The 19,462-nt window shown below is 43.7% G+C and overlaps 1 protein-coding gene across 1 annotated transcript in view; it reads left to right on the top strand.

Moving 5' to 3' along the window:
* NALF1 (NALCN channel auxiliary factor 1) overlaps positions 1–19,462 on the top strand; it is a 625,366-nt gene that overhangs the window by 572,705 nt on the left and 33,199 nt on the right. The window contains exon 2 of the mRNA XM_042930147.1: positions 17,725–17,896. Coding sequence (XP_042786081.1) covers positions 17,725–17,896 — 172 coding nt within the window. The remainder of the gene's footprint in view (positions 1–17,724; positions 17,897–19,462) is intronic.

Genomic DNA, 19,462 nt, shown 5'->3' with positions numbered 1-19,462 from the left:
GGTCCGGTGTTGTGGCTTTTTTATGCGGAAGCTTTGCTTTCTCTTGGCAAACAAGCTCGCCTCCGGGTTTCTCACGCACCCTGAATCTCCTGTCGACCCCTCACCCCGCTCTCTTGAGTTAATGCCATGCAAAGGTTAGCAGCTGAGCCAAAGGCATCCTTTGATGCATAATAACAGTTATATAAAGCACTTTTAAAATACAAACAGATTTTGAGTACCTAAGCATGAGAAATGATCTCCACACTCTCTTTATCACAGGGCTGACATAATGAAAATTCCCTCTCCTCGGAGACAGAATGCCTTTCTCCAGCAGCCCGTCGTCCCCATCATCATAATTGGTATTGATGTTAGATTAGCAGGTATTTCCCATGATGTATTTCCTCATTAAAAATTTTTTAATGAAATCTAAAATGAATATGCTCACCTAGGCTTACTATTGCTTCAAAATATTTGAGTACCTGTGTCCAAGACATGGCCTATATTTTATCTGACACGTCTCTGGCTCAAAAAGTTTTATGCTGGAAGCTAAAGGCAAAACAATATTAGAAAATACTATAAAACATTCCCAAGACGTCGCTTCTAGGAAGCTGGTTGGCTTGAACCATAGAAGAGAATCAGTTTTCAGAAGAGTATCTTAATAATTAAAATGGAGGGTTTGGGGGCACCTGGGTGGCTCAGTCGGTTAGGTGTCTGACTCTTGATCTCGCCTCAAGTCGTGATCTTGCGGTTGGCGGGTTCAAGCCCCACGTTGGGCTCTGCACTGACAGCGCAGAGACTTCTTGGGATTCTGTCTCTGCCCCTCCCCCTCTTGCTCTCTCTTGCTCCCTCTTTCTCTCTCTTTCAAAATAAATAAACTTAAAAAATAATAAAATGGAGGGTTTTCCAGGGAGACAAGCAGAAGCATCATCAACCAAGAGTCTCTAAAACCCTTCAACTTGTGTATTACCCTTATATTACCCTCTCTGTTTAGGGTGTTCCTGGTAACAATACAAATGACTCAAAAGGACAAAACTCTTTTTGGCATATGTTTGAGATAAACTCGACAACAGAGCTCATCGAATGGCTCACGCCATTGCTTTGCCTCTCCAGCAGAGGCATACATTTAACTTCTAGCCCTCTTTCCCCTGTAGTGATACAGCGGTCTTCTGCCTGCTTTCCTGTGTCTCCCTACTCTCCTGACACTGAGTTCTTTCCTCAGTCTACCCCTTGGAGATGCAGGATCTTGGAAGACCCTACGAGAGATGTTTGATGATCTGATTTCATTGAATTAGACTCTTAATCTGGCCATTTCAGTAGAACTATAGGAGCTATGACATAATTGCACGCTGCCTCCTTACCTGTATTATGCATTTTTCAAACAGCCTATATAGGTTGGAACTGCCATGGACCTTCTTTTGAGCTTCACCTCCATGGATATCACTGTTGATCTAAATTAACCAAAAATACAGATGGATCAAATAATCAAATAATGGTACCATTCCCTTTACCAATGTCTCCAGCATATGCTTTCCACATAGTAGATACTTAGTAAATGTTGGTGGGGTGAGAAAGTCAACAGAAAAGGCAACTCGTCAGTTTTACCAGCATGTGTTACACATAGAGCTCACATTTTGAAATATGGGTCTTTGCCAGTATATACCGTTGGCAAGGTCTTATTAAATTCGATTTTCCTTACATATATATGTGATTATTTTATCCTTCCTAAAATCCTATGAGGTTGGTATTACTCACGGAAGCTCAACTGAATAAGCTAAGTGCAAATAAATGCACATCTCCAATGTATCACAAGTAATAAATGCCACTGCTCACAGCTTCCCATGGCTCTTTCTCACATGAAGGAAGCTAGTTGTCTGTTACGTATTCCTTTCCATTACATTGTCAATCTTGTCTTGTAAAACTGGCATCTACCGGGGAATGTGTGATTGTTTTAAACATTGTTACTTCCTTGTTTATCAAGATGTGAAAATCACCAGGACTATGCAGTCTTGACTTAGGTAATGGAGAAGATATTTCAGAAGCATAGTTTGCTAGAATCGTAACTTCAAGTAATTACCAAGAATAGTTGATCAGAAGGTCTTAATTTATTCATGATCACTGCTTTGATGCTTCAGAGCCATCTACAGACATGTGTTTACCTCTTGCCTTAGACGTTTTACACACCTTCTGACTTGAACATCTTTAACAGCTTGCAATAATCAAACCCGTTCACTAACTCTTCCTAGGCGATCAAGGCACAGTGCTAGACACGGAGGGCTCTTCACATGTGTCAGAAAACATGTTGTCCTAATGACAAGTCTAGGACACTGTCACGGGCAGAGGGGATACTAAGGCAAGCACAAAGCAAGTATCCACATGATTCACAACCAGTCAGAACTACAGGATTTAGAAGTGTCCGTGATCACACAAGGAAGGTCTATGTAGAAGTACACAACACCTGTTTTGCAAGACGGAAGACACGTAGAAGAGGATTGGGGCTTTGACTTAACCAGGACGAACACTGTTGCAGATGGATTGTGTCCGGCCCCAAGGAATTTTCCCTCCCGCTCTGGCGATGTGTTGAGGTGCTTAATCTATACTTATCATTTATTTCGCCAGAAAGAAATCTCCTGAGATGATAGAACCCGAGAACGTCTGCATACAATATACATAGGGACAAATGAACCCCATACTTTGTGAATATAAAGTATCCAGTGGACAGAGATGCCACGCAGTCCAGTGGCTGGATGTGTGGGGTCTGAATCTAGTCTGGGTTTTAAATTCTGGCTTAACTTGGTCACTGCAGTCAGGGATTTAAACTTTCAGGTCCTCATTTTTCACGTCCACAAGGAAAAGGAGGAATATTGCTATATTTGCCTCAGAGGTTTGCTGGGAGAATCAAAGGAGCTACTATACGAAATACTTTGATCAACAATTTCTGGCACATAATGGGTGCTGTGTGTTAGTGCTTATCATCTTTGCTTTCCTCAACGTATGCACGTCGTTCTGTTGTTTCAGATCGACAGTGATGATAAGAAGTCATGAAACCGACCTTAACCATTTTTAGACTGTAGGTCTATGAAATACGAGCATCAGGATCTCATGTTTTGTTACTCAGTTTATTCCACAGTGAAGGAGAAACCTTTTTGGATGGCTTTTTACAGGAGCACTATGTGAAAGGGACAGGCTATTGGGCAATTTTCACCATAAAAGAAGCAATTTCCGTCTAAATGTTTATACATTCCAATAAATATGCAATTAACATGATTTTGCTCTTATGAAGGAAAATGTGAAAGACATTTTCTAGATGAATCTGGGTTTGAAATAATGAAAAGTACCATAAACTCTAACAAATTTATTGCGTATATATAATATATATAATATATAGATACATATATATTTTTTTAAATGAGAAAATATGTTTTACCTGCCTGGCACAATGCTTCCCTCATACTGAACTCTATTATTTATTTATTTATTTATTTATTTATTTATTTATTTATAGCCGAGGTGTAGTTGACACAGTTTTACATTAGTTTCAGGGGTACAACATAGTGATTCAACAAGTCTGTACCTTATGCTGTGGTCGCAAGTGCAGCTAAATCTGTCGCCCCAAAACGCTATTACAATGCCTTTGTGCTGGACCTTTTATGCCCGTGACTAAAAGCAAACTGTTTTTGCCAGAATTTTCTGATTGCTTCACTTGACAATATACATCTTACCCAGAGTCTTCCCTCCAGTCTGTTCTCTGGATGCTCCGTGACTTCAGTGAGGGGGTGGGTTTAAACCCCAGGCATTCCCTGTGGTAAATCTTGTTTCTTCCAGCTCACAGACCCTCAAGGAAACAGCCTTTATGAAGAATCCTAAATTCCATCAAGAATATTGGAGTCATAGCTCCACCCAGGGGAAAAATGTAAGGAATGTTCCTGGATGTGGAAAGTTTCTTCCCTAATTGCATGTGCTCTCTCTCTCTCTCTCTCTCTCTCTCTCTCTCTTTCTCTCTGTCTCTCTCTCTCCAAACAAACAAAAATGGAAATGACATTTTTATATCCAATGATTTATTTTTTACTGATGCATAGAAACATGCATTCTCAACCCAGAAAATTCCTCACATTAAATACCCGGATGTTCTCATAGCAGTCTACATAATGGTTTTAAAAAGTACTCTCTTAATTTAATTTAGACGTATTCCAGCACAGTTTTGGACTTGCTGTCAGGTTTTACTCTGAGTATGAGACCAGGTTCCGCCCTATTCATTCTGCACAATTTATAATCATCAGCTCTCTGCTCCGAGACTACACCTTCCACAGTTACTAGCAATTAAATTATTACTAGGAATTCTGCTGGTTATAATTTTCAGTGTTAGTGGATATTGTATTGTTTTAAACAAGGCATGATTTTATGTTAAAAAACACATTTCTGATGTCATGCTAAGCCCTGGGTCAAAGAAGACACGTGCAACTGAGAGTGGCTTGCCTGCCTACAAGCCACTGTGTTGTGTCTGTCTCTGCCGAAGAGGGAACAAAATGTCTTCTTGTTGACCTTGAGTTTTATTCTTTTAAGCACAACATTCGCAGGGTAAGTGGAAAGAGTCCATTAGCCTATATTCATATTCTTAACTCTATGAGTAGTATAGCTTATTTTTTTCCAAGACATACACAGCATACTTGGAAAACAGGAAACACACTGTATTTTACTAACCTACAGGTTAAGGCGACGGAAAGTATGGAACGCGAGAACATCCAATTAAAATTTGTCTTAGGAAACGTGTGAGGGAGGAATTCAAAAGCCCTGCCTTTCAAACCTTCATGGTTTGCCTTAATTTGAATTAGGAAGCCATTGCGCTTGAGTGAATTTATTTCTACTTCCCCTTGAAACATCTTAACTTTGCCATTCAAAGACATGTGTTTCTGATTTCTTTGGCAATGACATGATCTAAAACGTTGAAACAGTACATCTTGCTCCTACCAATCGAAACAAAGAAATAAGAGTTTTTACCGCTATCGTTGCTAAGTCAAGTCAGAGCCTTTTTGGCTTATCCAAAATTGTATTTATTCTCCCAGCTTCTACTACTTAGCCTCAAAAGAAATGGGTGTCATGCAGTTTCTAGATTAATAATAATAATAATAATCATTAAGGACTGATCAGGAAAATGAATTCTACTAAATAGAACAGGAGGGAACCGCTTCATTGGTCAGTGCCATTCGGACTCTCCTTCCACTTGTGTATACACCAAATCATTCATCATTCAGGAAACGTTAACCAAGTCCTGCCCCAGGCCGGGCCCCCCGCTGGTGGATCATTCATTGATAAGTATGGACAGATGAGGTTCTTAACCTCAGTAGGATTTTTACTGTTTGTCTAGTTGGTTAGATAAAATTCATTAAGATTTGTTTGCACAATTCAAGCAGGTGCTCAGTTTAGATGTCTGGCCAACGCATTTTCACAACTGTCATGATTTTCTCCAGGACTTCAGGAGTTTGCAATTGCTTTTTAACTAATTCAGGCTTCTCCTGAGTGGAGTGTATACACACGGGGCATTCACAACATGGTCCATTGGAAGGTGACAGGAAAATCGTAGAATTCTGTTCAGAGTTGGTATCTATCCCATGTTTTGCATCGCTTATGTTTTGCGTCTGTTTTATAGTGCGCATATTATGCAATGGTGCGTGTGTATACTTTATAAATCAATGTTTATGTAAGGGAAATATACTAAAAATTTTTAAACGAGTGAGTAATAAACATATGTAAGGGAAATATACTAAAACTTTTTAAATGAGTGAGTAATAAACATTTTCAGCCAGTATTGTTTAAGGTGTGTATAATTTAGTATCACTTCCATATAAGGTAATAGTTGAATCAATATGACGTGAGAAATAACCAGGGCAGAGGAAGGGGGGGTGCAGATTTAGGACCAAGACGAGAAAGGTAGGCTTCCTAATTAGTGGGAGCTGTTAGTTCTAATGAGAGGCATTTTTTTTCAGACAAAATTCTGGCTCCTTTCTCATTAACAATAGTATGACTTGTGTCACTAACGCTAGAGTTTCAACCATGTGTTAAGATCACAAACCTTGTGATCCTTTGCAGTATTTAAAATCTTTCACTATTGAGTAAACTGCATAGCATTGGCTGAAATATCTTATTTAAATATGCATTGGATTATGAAGTGTAGAGAAGGTTTGAATCTCCAAAGCTTACTCCCAGTAAGGGGGTTGTGGGTATCTGTTTATACCTGAGGTCAGTGATGCACAGTGAAACACATTTGGGGGCGCCCGGGTGGCTCAGTTGGTTAAGCCTCCAACTCTTGATTTCGGCTCAGGTCATGATCTCAGGGTTTCGGGAGTTCAAGCCCCGCATAGTGCTCTGCGCTGACAGCTCAGAGCCTGTTTCAGATTCTCCCTGTCTCTCTCTGCCCCTCCCCTGTTCTCAGTCTCTCTGTCTCTCTCAAAATAACGAAATAATCTTAATACACACACACACACACACACACACACACACATACACACACATTTGGATGATGGGTGGGAGTAGGTAAAATGACCCAAATTCTCAGCCTGGCTCTGCTCTGTTCTGCTGTGGGATTTTGGCCAAGTTGCTGAGATTCTCTGAGCCTGAGTTTTCACACTTGTGAATTTGGAATCATCACACTCCTGTCACATCGCTAATGCTCGGAGGACACTGGCAAGATAACTGATCCTAGGAAATATTTAATTATCTGCTTCCATCCAACAGTCTTCCTCCCACCCTTTGCTCTCCTCCTTTCCTTCCTGCATCCCAGGCACATCAGCAACTATCCCCTTTCCTCTCTTTGACGACCCCTGTCACTCCCTCTCATGGACTGTCCCCTCCTCTTGTCTAGTAAACCACCTCCCTTCGTTCATCAGTGATGTCTGCTTTCTCCAAACACAAGAGCCCTGGTCACATCTTGTCTTGTCGCCTTTAATCTGATGATATTATTCATGATGCCAGGAAAAGGGTCTTGTAGTGGAATTTTTAACCTGCCCCCAGCCCTGCTCCCAAGGCTACTTACCTAATGTCAGGTCCGTAGCCAGCTCTCAATATGTAATTTTGGGCTAACGGATCAATTGAATGACACCTTTGAAGCCTCGGTCAGCTTCTCCCGTTTGGTGATCACAGCGTACAACTCAATCCCGATTGGAATTTCGGAGCGTTCACTCTGTGACTTCTTAAAGCCATAAATTCTACCAGGATCACTGGCACGTTTCTAGCGGTCAATACAGACCAGGTTTCAATCAATAGCATGTTTCAAGGGTCGGGTGACGTGTAAGACTGCTGTATTCCCAAGGCGCTGGTTCGCTCACATCCACACAGGGGCTGCCGTCTATTAATAGCCTCCCTGCTCCTCATTGCTGCCAGGACACATCAGGATAAGGCCGGAAACCATATCAGTGGCACAGTCTTGGCATAGCTGTTGCGCATCGACTCTGATGACGAAATCAGAAGCGCTCACTTCCATGGGAAACATAGACACTGCGAAGGTCCCACGCGACCAAGGGACAATGCACCTTCTTTGGGCAAAGGTAGATCATTATAGTTTTAACTGAGAACCCGTGAGAATCTGTGATTGGCGAAGTAGGACTGCAGTTGGGCACTGTGGATACGGAAACGCCCTGACGATATAGCAAAGATGTAGGAAACTCAGATAGATACTCAAAGCATTTGATATTGTAGCTCTGGGAGGTATACACGTATGTGAACATTTTGGAATAGATAGATTAGGAGTATTATCGAAATAACTAGAAATTACATGACGAATTTACTTTGCTATTTCAAATTTTCCATATTTTACTTTGGGTTCTGTGACAAAGCTATGCATTAACTTTCTTCAGACCTTTTTGTGTGTGCTTCTCTTAAGTGAAGCAGTTGTAGGACGTCCCCTTCTATTTAGTCTTATGAAGAAGTGATACATCGGAATTTTTTAGCGAATGTACTGATTACTTATGACAGCTTAACTGAGTGTATGGGTATTTTCTAGATTTATTCTCCATTCCAGGATAGAGCACTGATTCATTTACTAATCATCACGTGCTCTATGTATTCTATGAGTCCTACAAAATAAGGAAAGTTTGACACATTTACTCTCTTTCTTTCCTTGGTGAATGTATTATCCCTTAATATGCCTAAGACCGGTTTCAAGATGTCTTATCTACAGACTCACTGCACTTCTTTCTTCAAAAGGCTGATTTCCCGCTGTTTGAACCCTTTCAACATTCCAAACTCGCTTAAGGCATGGGAGTCCAAAATTGAATTCATTCACTCATTCATTCATTCATTCATTCATTTATGTGGGCTCCACACCCAATGGGGAGCCCAGCATGGGGTCCAAACTTATGACCCTGAGATCAAAAAAGACCTGAGCTGAAATCAAGAGGCGGACACCCAACCAAAGGAGCCACCCAGGCACTCCCCAAGACTGAATTTATATTGAGGTGTTTGCTCACTGTCTTTTTAAAGGTGTGAATTGTAGTAGGATCGCTTTGCTCAAAGGATGCTTTTACGATAGTTCATACGGTGGGTTTAGAGGTGGATTTAGGGGGCCAAGTGGCATGCAGTACTACTGTGTTCCCAGGTCTTGGCTGGCGATTGGTCTGCAAAAGGATCTTTCGTTGACTCCCTGTTCCTATTGAGGACGGCAGTGTATCAACCCGTGGCTCAGACTTGGAAGTAGTCTCCATGAAAGAAATCCCTTCCTGGGGCGCCTGGGTGGCTCGGTCGGTTAAGCGTCTGACTTCAGCTCAGGTCATGATCTCACAGACCGTGAGTTCGAGCCCCGCGTCGGGCTCTGGGCTGATGGCTCAGAGCCTGGAGCCTGCTTCCGATTCTGTGTCTCCCTCTCTGTCTGCCCTTCCCCTGTTCATGCTCTGTCTCTCTCTGTCTCAAAAATAAACGTATAAAAAAAAAATTCTTTTTAAAAAGAAATCCCTTCCTTTCCAATGTCTGTAGTTAGAGCTTCCGACATCTTTGTTGCTAACGTGATAATCTGGTGACTGTGGCTCATTAAAAGAGGTCTTTCTTGACACCCTAAGAAATAGCTGCTTCCTGAGCACTTAATTCAACTACTAATTATCATCTTCATATTCATTTCTGAGTGTACAATAGGTGTAGTTTGGGAAAGGTATGAATTACTGTAATCTGTTTGCCAAAACTTTTTAGCCAAAGTCTCAGCCAAAGCATTACATCCATTTTTTTAAAATTTTTTTAATGTTTGTTCATTTTTCAGAGACATAGAGAGACAGAGCATGAGTGGGGAAAGGGCAGAGAGAGGGAGACACAGAATCTGAAGCAGGCTCCAGGCTCTGAGCCATCACCACAGAGCCCGAGGCAGGGCTCAAACTCACGAACCATGACCTGAGCTGAAATCATGACCTGAGCTGACACTTAACTGACTGAGGCACCCAGGTGCCCCAGTTTTAGCTGATTTTTAAATTAATCACATAATGACATTTAAAATGTCTGTTTCTTTTTTTAAATTTTTTTAGTGTTTTATTTATTTTTGACAGAGAGAGAGAGAGATAGAGCTTGAGCGGGGGGGAGGGGGTGCAGAGAGAGAGGGGGACACAGAATCTGAAGCAGGCTCCAGGCTCTGAGCTCTCAACACAGAGCCCGATGCGGGGCTCGAACTCACAAACCGTGAGATCATGACCTGAGCCAAAGTTGGGCACAACCAACTGAGCCACCCAGGCACCCCAACATCACATCCATTTTTAAAAGCAAGTGCAGAATAAACTCCGCTCTCCACAGCCCTGCGCGTTAAACCACACCCTGCCTCCTCTTTGGGTGGGAACCCGTGTCTTCTTGTGTCCCAACCCCACATTGTGCCTCAGGACCTAAACCACGGCGTTTGGAAACAGAGGTTCAATCCATGAAGTAGGCTGTCAAAACCTTATTTCTTAAGGATTTATTGGGCCTCTAATAAAAGAGTTAGCTGATCACTTCAAAGGGATCCATAGGCTTCACTGTCTTGGAAGCCCATCGAGGTTCTGGTTTGGGCTGTTCTGCACGAGATCTCAGAGCCAGGAGGACTGGCTCACGCTAACCAAATCACTGGACAGAGCTCTGCAGACCTGAGGGCCGTGGGACAAATCTTTAATGAGAATTCCGAGGAAGGTACACCCAGGGCATTGAGATGCAAAAGCGCACAAGTGCTCCCAGCAGGGAAGATGGACAAGGAAGGAGCTTCGCCTTTAGCACAAGCCATAGAAACATCCATCTCAGATCATGAGAGGTGCATGTAGACTTACAGACACGGCCACAAAGGGTGGTAGGAGCCAACCGGGCTAAGAGATCTGCGAGGCAGGTGGCAGGAAGAGCATGGGTGCAGGGCCGTGGAGGGCATGGCACGTTTAGTGGCCCCACAGGTCACCCTCCACAGCCAGAGAGCACAGAGTGGAGAGAGACACAGACAGAAATGAGCTACCGTGCCAGAAGAGCAGAGTCACAAGTCTCTGGGTCCATTACAGAGTTCCAGCTTCTTCCTGAGCGCTGTGCATAGGTCTGGAATGATTTCAAGTGGTGCAATGAAGTAATCAAACTAACGGTGGATAGATTATTCTAAGTTTAGGGTGGAGAACAGCATGGAGGAGGAGTCCACGCCTGAAATCCCCAAATGAGGTCCATGGATGTAGCCATGTGTCAGTGTAGGAGAGCGAGTGATGGTGGCAGCTGGCATGATAACGGTGGCGATAGAAATCAAGAGGTATGGGACCGTTGGGTGGCTCAGTTAAGCATCTAACTTTGCATTTAGGTTCAGGTCATGATCTCAAAGTTTGTGAGTTCAAGCCCCGCAGAGGGTACTGTGCTCACAGTGTAGAGCCTGCTTGGGATTCTCTCACCCTTTCTTTCTGCCCCTCCCCTGCTCGCTCTCTCTCTCTCTCTCTCTCCCTCAAAATAAAATAATAAGCATTTTAAAAACTCAAGAGGTATGAGCAGGTGTTAGAGCTAGTTAGGAGGTGGGCTCACAGGACTTGGAGATTAAACAGTCGTGGGACAGAGCAGAAGGGGTTGTCCAGCGTGACTCCCAGATTTCTCACTCTTGCCTCTCCCCGAGAGGAAGTTGCCAAATTCCACTGTGGACCCGCAGCAGCGATTGAGAGGATAGAGTACTGAGACAGAGACTGGTAGGAGACCATTTCACCATTTCAAGGTAGACCAGATGCCAGAGAATGAGAGACAGAGAGAGAGAGAGAGAGAGAGGGAGAGAGAGAGAGGTGCTTTGGAAACAAAGATTTTAGCTTCTCTGTTTTAAAGATGACCATTGAGGGGCGCCTGGGTGGCGCAGTCGGTTAAGCGTCCGACTTCGGCCAGGTCGCGATCTTGCGGTCCATGAGTTCCAGCCCCACGTCAGGCTCTGGGCTGATGGCTCGGAGCCTGGAGCCTGTTTCTGATTCTGTGTCTCCCTCTCTCTCTGCCCCTCCCCCGTTCATGCTCTGTCTCTCTCTGTCCCAAAAATAAATTTAAAAAAAAACGTTGGAAAAATTAAAAAAAAAAAAAAAAAGATGACCATTGAATCCTCCTAAGAGTGGATGATTGCCCTGGAAGAACGTGTGGAGGAAAGTTTAGAACACAAGCCGCAGGGGTACCAACATTTTGGGGAGTGGCAGAGGAAGCAAACAACGGTGCTGGTGACGAGGAAGGACAGGTACAGATGGAGGAGGCGTGGCTGGGGGAGGGGCCAGCCAAAGTCCCATCATCAGGAGCACGGAGCCAGTGCGGGCATTGAAAGAAGGAGCTTCATCAGTAGCGTTCAAAGCTGCCAGGAGGTCAAATAAGAAAATAACCCATTTCAGCAGCTGGGTTTATCATCGGAGCAGCCAAGTTGCTTAGAAAGAACAGCTTCTGTGGAGCGGTTGGGGCTGACGCCAAATGAAAGGGAGAGAGGAGGGAAAAGATGAGACAAGCCTGCAGGGGCCAAGCCAGGCAGGTGTGAACGAGGAGGAGAAAGGGAGAAACGGAGTTGGCTTTGTATCCCTGGGATAGCGCTGGAGACACAAGTGCTTGCTGGGGTTTTCTGAGCCCCATTCTGAGTTCCATTCATCTTTGGATGGAACATTCTCTCTTTATAAGAAAGCGCCGTCGATTTGCTTTGCTTTTTTTGTCATCTGTAGCATCTCATGCGTGTCCACAGATTCCCACAAATAGCTCCCTGGCTGGCAGACTGGCGAGGTCGCACCCCCTTTTCTGACCAGCTCCCTCTCCTGTGCGGAACGAGCCTGGGGCCCCGGCGTGGTGGTGAGCACAGTTTGGGCGGACTTCAAAATGTAGGGCAGCCCCAGGGAGCAAGGGGAGTTCTGAAGTTCTGGAGGGGAATAGACCAAGTGTTATGACAGGATCCCAAAGTGGGTCACCAGCAGAAACTGGAAGGTATTTGCATCTTATTTAGGAAATGGGGCCAAGACGTAGCCCTGGAGGACAAGGCGTATGGACATCAGAGGCTCAAGGAGCCCGGTGCTCAGTGTGCCGTCCATCTCCTAACACATTCTTCTCTTGCCTTAGCTCGTCGTTAGGCAGGGGTTTGTTTCCTCGTTTTTCTCTTAGAATACATCAGTATTTCCAATTTCTGGGTGCCACGCGCTTTAATGAGACACGGACACAAATAAAGAAGAAAGCAGACATTCAGACACAGGAACGTGAACATGTATTTTGACCTCTACCTCTACTTACGTTGCAACGGCGTGCGTTGCACGCATCAGAGTGCAGTAGCCTGAGGCATTTGCTACAGCAGGCTTTTGCTTACATAACCAATTATTCCACCCTCACATACTCAAAACTCAGGCCACTAATGCATTAGAGCTGACAGAAAAGGATCTAATAAAAGGTATCAACACATGTCGTAACTGTAGAAAGAATCTGTCCTTGCTAATGCTTGGGGAAATAGGAAAGCAACCTTCTAACACAAAGATGACAACCATTTTCAATACCTGACGTTCTTCTTCATAATAAAACATTGTAACCAACATGATATTTGTTTCAGCAGGCCAGTGTATATTTGCAATATCAATCTGCTCTCTAGCTCTAAAACACAGGCACAGATTTGGGGGAGGGAGGCAAACATATTTAAAGGAAATGAGAATCCCAGCTGCTATTGGAAACATTTGAATCTTATGTATGTTTGAAAGGGTCTCCACAGGATCAGCCACAGCCAAATGGAATGTCCAGAACCAAGAGAAGTCATGGGAATCTGACATCGTATATTCCACTGGTCATTTATAATGGCGACCCTGTTAACCATGATTATTTGGTAACAAAATGGTGACTATTTTAGGCTCATCCTTATATCCACAGAAAGCATTCCCTTCCAGAACCCCATAGCTTAACATCACTCCCCATAATTGGGAAGCAGACAAAGAACCCCCCACAGCCCAGTCTTCCTCTTGAGATTTTTCAGCTCAACCACACTAGTGCCATTACAACCAAAACTTTGCCGGGCATGGAAAATTATCTGGAAAACACATCATTCTTCATTGTGAGTCTAGAGATGACTTCTGTAGACCAGGTTCCCTTGGATTGCCCCTCCTCTCCTCTCTCTTTGCTGTCCTGGCTCACATCTTCAAATAGGTCCGTGTCACTAAGGGATGTGAGTGCAGAAGCCAGCCTGGGGGGCAGGTGGGGTGGCTCGTGACAGCCCGCTGTGTGGAATTACAAGGCAAAGCTTCCAGAGTACGGTCCTGAAATGAAGTGACCTGCAGGGGGGGAAAAAGAGGATGTTAGGAATGAAAAATGCTCAGTTGATGGCTTCCAATATGGCGGTGCATTATTAAAACAATGGTCTGGAAGTCAGGGGTTTGAGGTCATCATCACCTGTGATCTTTCTAGGCCCCTTTCCACTTTAAATTAAGAGGCTCAGAAAGACCACCACTAGAATCTCTCTACTCTGGAACGCCCCCTTCGGTGACTCCAGAGGTGTGGACCTGTTCATGTAGCGGTCACTCCCCGCATCCCCTCGAGGGGCGGGGGGTCTCCAGTTTCCAGCATTCCCAGTGCCGGTCTAGCTGTCGAGACCCGAACTCCATTCGTTTGGTGCTACAATCTCTCTGTCCCTGTTTCTTTATCTGTAAAATGTTTCCCGAACACGTCCCAGAGTCTTCATGGGCAACACATAACAAGTGCGAAAATGGTTTGGGAGAGAAGGAGAATATCGTAACCGAGATAGTAAGTAAAAATGACATCGTCCTTTAGGCCATTGTAATCACGTAGTCTGTTGCTTTTGCAGACTGCGACTTGAGCATGTCGCCTATTTACCGAACAGTGGGCAGCTGCCAAGCAAGGTTTCTGTACAGTCAGTGCTCATTTCCACGGGGCACGGGGCGGAAGTGAGCATGTGGGTGAGGAGGTCATTTGCGGTGTCCTTCGTGAGCATAGGTACCTGGCAAACAGTGCTCTCCAGACACAAAAGAGCCCAATGCCCTCAAGGAGGGGTGTGGGTGGATGTACTCCAATCACCGGTTTTGTTTCTTTCCCAAATTATTGTTCAGCATCATATAATCATTTCTTCTATTTAGTGACATCTAAGAAAGCGATAACCTAATGCTTCTCTCTAGAGGAGAAGGCGAGGCCATCATAAGAAAAGATTGCCGACCTTCTTTATACTGCAGAGTTTGTATAAAAAGAGACAACTTCATTTACTCTTTATCGTGTGCTTCTGTGTGAGAGTCCTTCAGTACTTTAACAAATTAACCATCTTGTTTCTTTAGCTTTGTGCCACTGAAAACCATCTAGCTTTCTCAGCCTCTCTTCCTCAAAGACTTCTAAAAAGGCACTGACAGGTATCTCAGAGTCTCTTACTTCCCTCACTGTCCCCCGAGAATCACAGCACACTGGCGGGAGCTAACTCAACCCCGGCTCATGTGTTCCTGGTTACAGACAACTCATACCTCACAAGACAGCCCGTTGTATTTCTTCTCTTCTGGCAAGAAAGCTCTTCAGCCCACGCCAGCATGTACTTGTCTGCCTTCCCTTGGTCTGTGTCTTCTGATTTCACACTTAGAAACCCATTGGCCATGAGCACACAGTAGCAATGCCCTCAAAGTCAACAGCAAAGGCCTCCCCTTTCTTTTTCTGCCCACGATGCTTCTGTTCCCCGATTGCTTTCTGACGTATCGTATCCCCTGAACCAAAATTTTGGAAGATGTGGAAGGCTCAGGTGACGAACCTTCCATTGCATTTGGAAAGTCTCAGAGTTAGTTAATAAGAACTAATGATGCATGGAAACCCGGCTGGAGAGGTTGTTATCGCTCCGTAGAAGGTCCAGAGCCCTTTGTACTTTTGTCCATAGCTTACAACCTGATATTTATAAAAAGTGCTTTGATTACTTACTAGGTCTTTAAGTAAAAAAAAAAAAAAAAAATCTGCCAAGGAAATATAGCTGAAATAGCATGGAAGGAACCAGAAGAAAAATGGATCCATTCCAGTTGGGTGATGCTAAGGAGTTTGATTGCAAGGAGAATGTGTATATTTCCCGAGAGGCTTCGATCTGTGATACCCCATTGTCTGTGAGAGGAGACAGGGTCTTGCCTAAGGTGGGGTTGACCAGGTACAGGATATGACTTGCTATTCAGAAACCACTTTAATTTGAAGAGCTGTGCAATAGCAAAGTAGGAGGCGGAATGGAGAGGAGACTCTGGCCCATAAGAATGTGTGCAACTTTCTGAAATTGTGTAGCGGTATTCCCTAAGAGCAAAGAGGTCACTCTACTTTTTTTTACAACCCCAGAAATATGCAGAATGTGAACATTCCTTATCATGGAATTTTATTGTTGTTGGAACTGTAGACATACTCAACTTCCCCTGGTACTGAGAAAAGGAAATTAAAACCAGGAATCATAAGACAGACACTGCCATTCCTAGATTACAGCTTGGTTTATGTCATAAATCCTTCATATATCATATTACATATTATGTTATATTGCACAAATACCAATGTATTTTGAAAAACAATCTGCATTGCCCCCGAAACATGGTTGGGAAACCACGTTACTTTTCTTTCTTCTGAAACTCGTACTTTTGACCTCTTTCTGACAGCATGAGGGCACTGTCCCCACCTGTCACCTCTGTCCCCTTGCCTCTCATTCACACACCCCTTCCCGTTGTTTCTGCATTGAGATTTAAGAAATCGTAGGGGTTCCCTTAGCTATTTGTAGTACTTTTTTCTAATGTACACTTTTATGTTAAGACCTGTTCAAAAGACCTATGAGAGTGCCAATTATTTATGTATTTTCCTATCAAGTTTTATAAACCCTTATAAATGAATTGCTGATGACAGCGAATAAATGACTCTTAGCGGTCTAACCTTAAATCTGAATCTCACATTCATTCCATTTTACCCCCACTGAGGCCCCTTCGATCAAAGACTAAAGTCTCATTTTGATCAAAGCAACATAAAGTGATGAATAAAATTTCAATACCAAACAGACACTGGCCAGGCACACGCAATTTGGTGCTGATGTCAGATGGATTCACAAACTCCCTTGTGATTTTACAAGTTCTTCTTGAAAAAACATTTTCGGATTAAGCAGAGCATCATTTTGAAGAGTGCAGGACTTGGAGCCCTACAAAGAGTGGGTTTGAATTCTGGATTTTTAAATTTACTTCCATTACTAATTACGATTTGTACGCAAAGCATGACGGGTCGTTACCTTCGAAGCGTGTGCTGAGCATTACATGGAGAAAAACGTATGTGACACGCTTAGAACAGAGTGTATCAACCAAAGTTGATAAATACTATGTACTGTTCTTGCTACCATTGTCAAATGTTTATGATCTCTTATCTCTTAGTGTACGTCTAACTGTAAACCATTCATGTTTCTAGGGAAGGCATAGTTGACAAAATCTTACCCGACTATTATTAACCCTAGAGACAGACAGACAGCAGCCCCCCATGCCAAGGATCTGGGAAACACCTGCTTCCCAGCAACCTCTACTGTAGATGGGTGCTTTCGTCATCGTTTTATTTGGATTGAGGTTGCACCCTGTTTCCTTAGGCAAGGAAGGGGCATTTTTTTTCAATATTTATTTTCCTGACTAGCTATCGAAAACAAAGAGGTAAATGAAGTCATAATCATTTCACATCTCATTACGTGAACTGAACACCTAACATATATCCGCATGGATGGTCCAAGCTGTCGTTCGCATGCACTGCAACGCCAACACATGCCAGGGCTGACCTAAGTGGGGTGTTTCCGGGCTTTGGGACGATGAGGTTTTTAATGCACTTGATGTGAGTCATGAATGGAATTGCCCACGGCTACTTTTGTGCGTCTGGAGTGGAAGCGCTCGCTGGTGGCCCTGGTTGCAGAGGACACAGCGCCATCTAGTGCCCATTGGGAGCATAGCTGGAGGGGCCTCCTGCTCAGTCCAACGTTGCAGTCTGTTACGGGTTTTTTGGTGTTTGTTTTTTTGTTTGTTTGTTTACTTTCTGTATCCCTGGACTTTGAAACTTCAGGTTCTGATGAACGCCACTATTTTTCAGACGAGCTTTGTCAAACCAAACGCCGTGTGACCTTTTGCATAGTGTCGGAAAGGCTCGATCCAATCACGTTTGGCTCTGTTGCAGACTTCTGTGGCTACCTTGCTATCACTTGCAGCTAGCGTTGTGTAAAAGAACGTTCTGGAAATGAGAGTTTCCTTAGGATCCACTTGGCACCACGGCATGCTTCTCACGGTACAGCATGTCCTGTACGAGAGACAGAACTCTTGTCATCCCTCCCGATTTTTGATTCTTCTCTTTTTTCAGATTGTCTACAAAGCCTGGCTGTGTTCCCAGTACTTTGAAGTCGCACAGTTTAACTGCAGAAAGACAATTCCTTGCAAGCAATACTGTTTGGAGGTTCAGACGAGGTGTCCGTTCATATTGCCCGACAACGATGAAGTCATCTATGGGGGACTGTCCAGTTTCATCTGTACAGGTACAGTGCAGGGCGGGGTTGTCACTCAGCCGCTCCTGGTCTCTGCTCTCATAGGTGATGTTTGTCTGCTTTGCTTTTGCCTCCTACTGATGTCACCTTGAAGACATGCCTGGTAGTTTTCCACGCTTTCCTTCATCGAAGCCCTGAACGAACTTGGTTGGGAAAGATCACGTTATCGATAGGGGACCTGTGACCCACGGTCATTTACCTTGCAAAAGGATACTCCTGAGGGGAACATGTTAGCAATCATGAGACAGGCTTCAACTTGACTTAGAGTGGTTGGATTCTGCCTGGAGCTTTGTGTTACCTGAGAACAGATGATGTGACCAGGCCAGTAAAATTTCGCTGCTTCTTCAGATCGGTAACGTGTTCACGTCTCCACGTGTATTTTCTGAAAAGGTTTATGTTACTTTATCTTAAATGAGTCTCAAGACCATAAAAAACTGGCTGCCTAAGTTATTCGTGTGTGTGTGTGTGTGTGAGAGAGAGAGAGAGAGAGAGAGAGAGAGAGAGAGAGACGCACAATAGAGGCTAGATACAATTTTAACTCCTCTTCCCCATTAACAGTGTTTACTTCTTCCAGCAAATCATTCAGGCTGGGCCAAACAACAATATCAGCATTCAATTTCTGGGTATTTATAAGCATTACATAATTGAGACACAGAATAAGACGTTAAGGATAAGAGTAAATTGTTTTTTGCTTTTATTTTAAATAAATGGCGAGTAGACACGTGAGAACCAGACACTTTGCCACGGTGATGTGATAGAGCGTTATCTTGGCACAAAAAGTACTACACATGTCCTTGTCACTAGATGGCTTCCATGGAGGCAGGGTTAGTTTTCAAGTTTTGAGGATAAAACTCTACAGTACGTGTCCAGACATGTGAAAAGCTCCTTCCTCCTTCTATTAGACCTTATGAAACCCTTCTACAATACAGTGACATATTGAGATGCTCGGCATGAGAGTTTATCAAATTATTTCCAGATCACATATTCACATTCCTATCCACTAGCCATTCTGTTCGAAGTCTAGGCGATAAGCTATCAAGAGACAGTCAACCAAATTTCTCCCTGAAAAACTGGATGAGTATTTCCTGTGCTTCCCAGTCCAGTGGGAAGAACATCTAAGGGAAGGTTATGAGATAGGGCCTTTCGTCCTATTTGTATGCATTGTCTCTGAGCCATTGGGTGGCTCCTCGTTAGCAAATTAGCAATAGCAAACACCCCCAGGCACATTTGCTATGAGGGTTATGGATAAGAGAGAAGCACAAAATATGTCTTCAATAGGCAATAGCCGTTGTACATAAGAAAGTGATCTGTAGAATGTAAATGCATTTACCAATCATTTTTGTTATTCACTGATTGAATGCTGAGACTATTTTCCCAGCTCCTTTCTGATGGGAAGACAAAGAGAGAGGGAGAGAGAAAGAGACAGAAAATGAAAGGGGAGGGAGAGAGGGAGGGAGGGAGGGAGGGAAAGAAGGAAGGAAGGGAAGGGAAAGGAAGGGAAGGGAAGGGAAGGGAAGGGAAGGGAAGGGAAGGGAAGAAGGAAAGAAGGAAATTAGT

Source organism: Panthera leo, chromosome A1 (assembly GCF_018350215.1).
Source record: "Panthera leo isolate Ple1 chromosome A1, P.leo_Ple1_pat1.1, whole genome shotgun sequence".
Classification (NCBI taxonomy): domain Eukaryota; kingdom Metazoa; phylum Chordata; class Mammalia; order Carnivora; family Felidae; genus Panthera; species Panthera leo.
The sequence above is the reverse complement of the archived record's forward strand: the minus strand, read 5'-3'. Positions and strand labels throughout refer to the sequence as shown.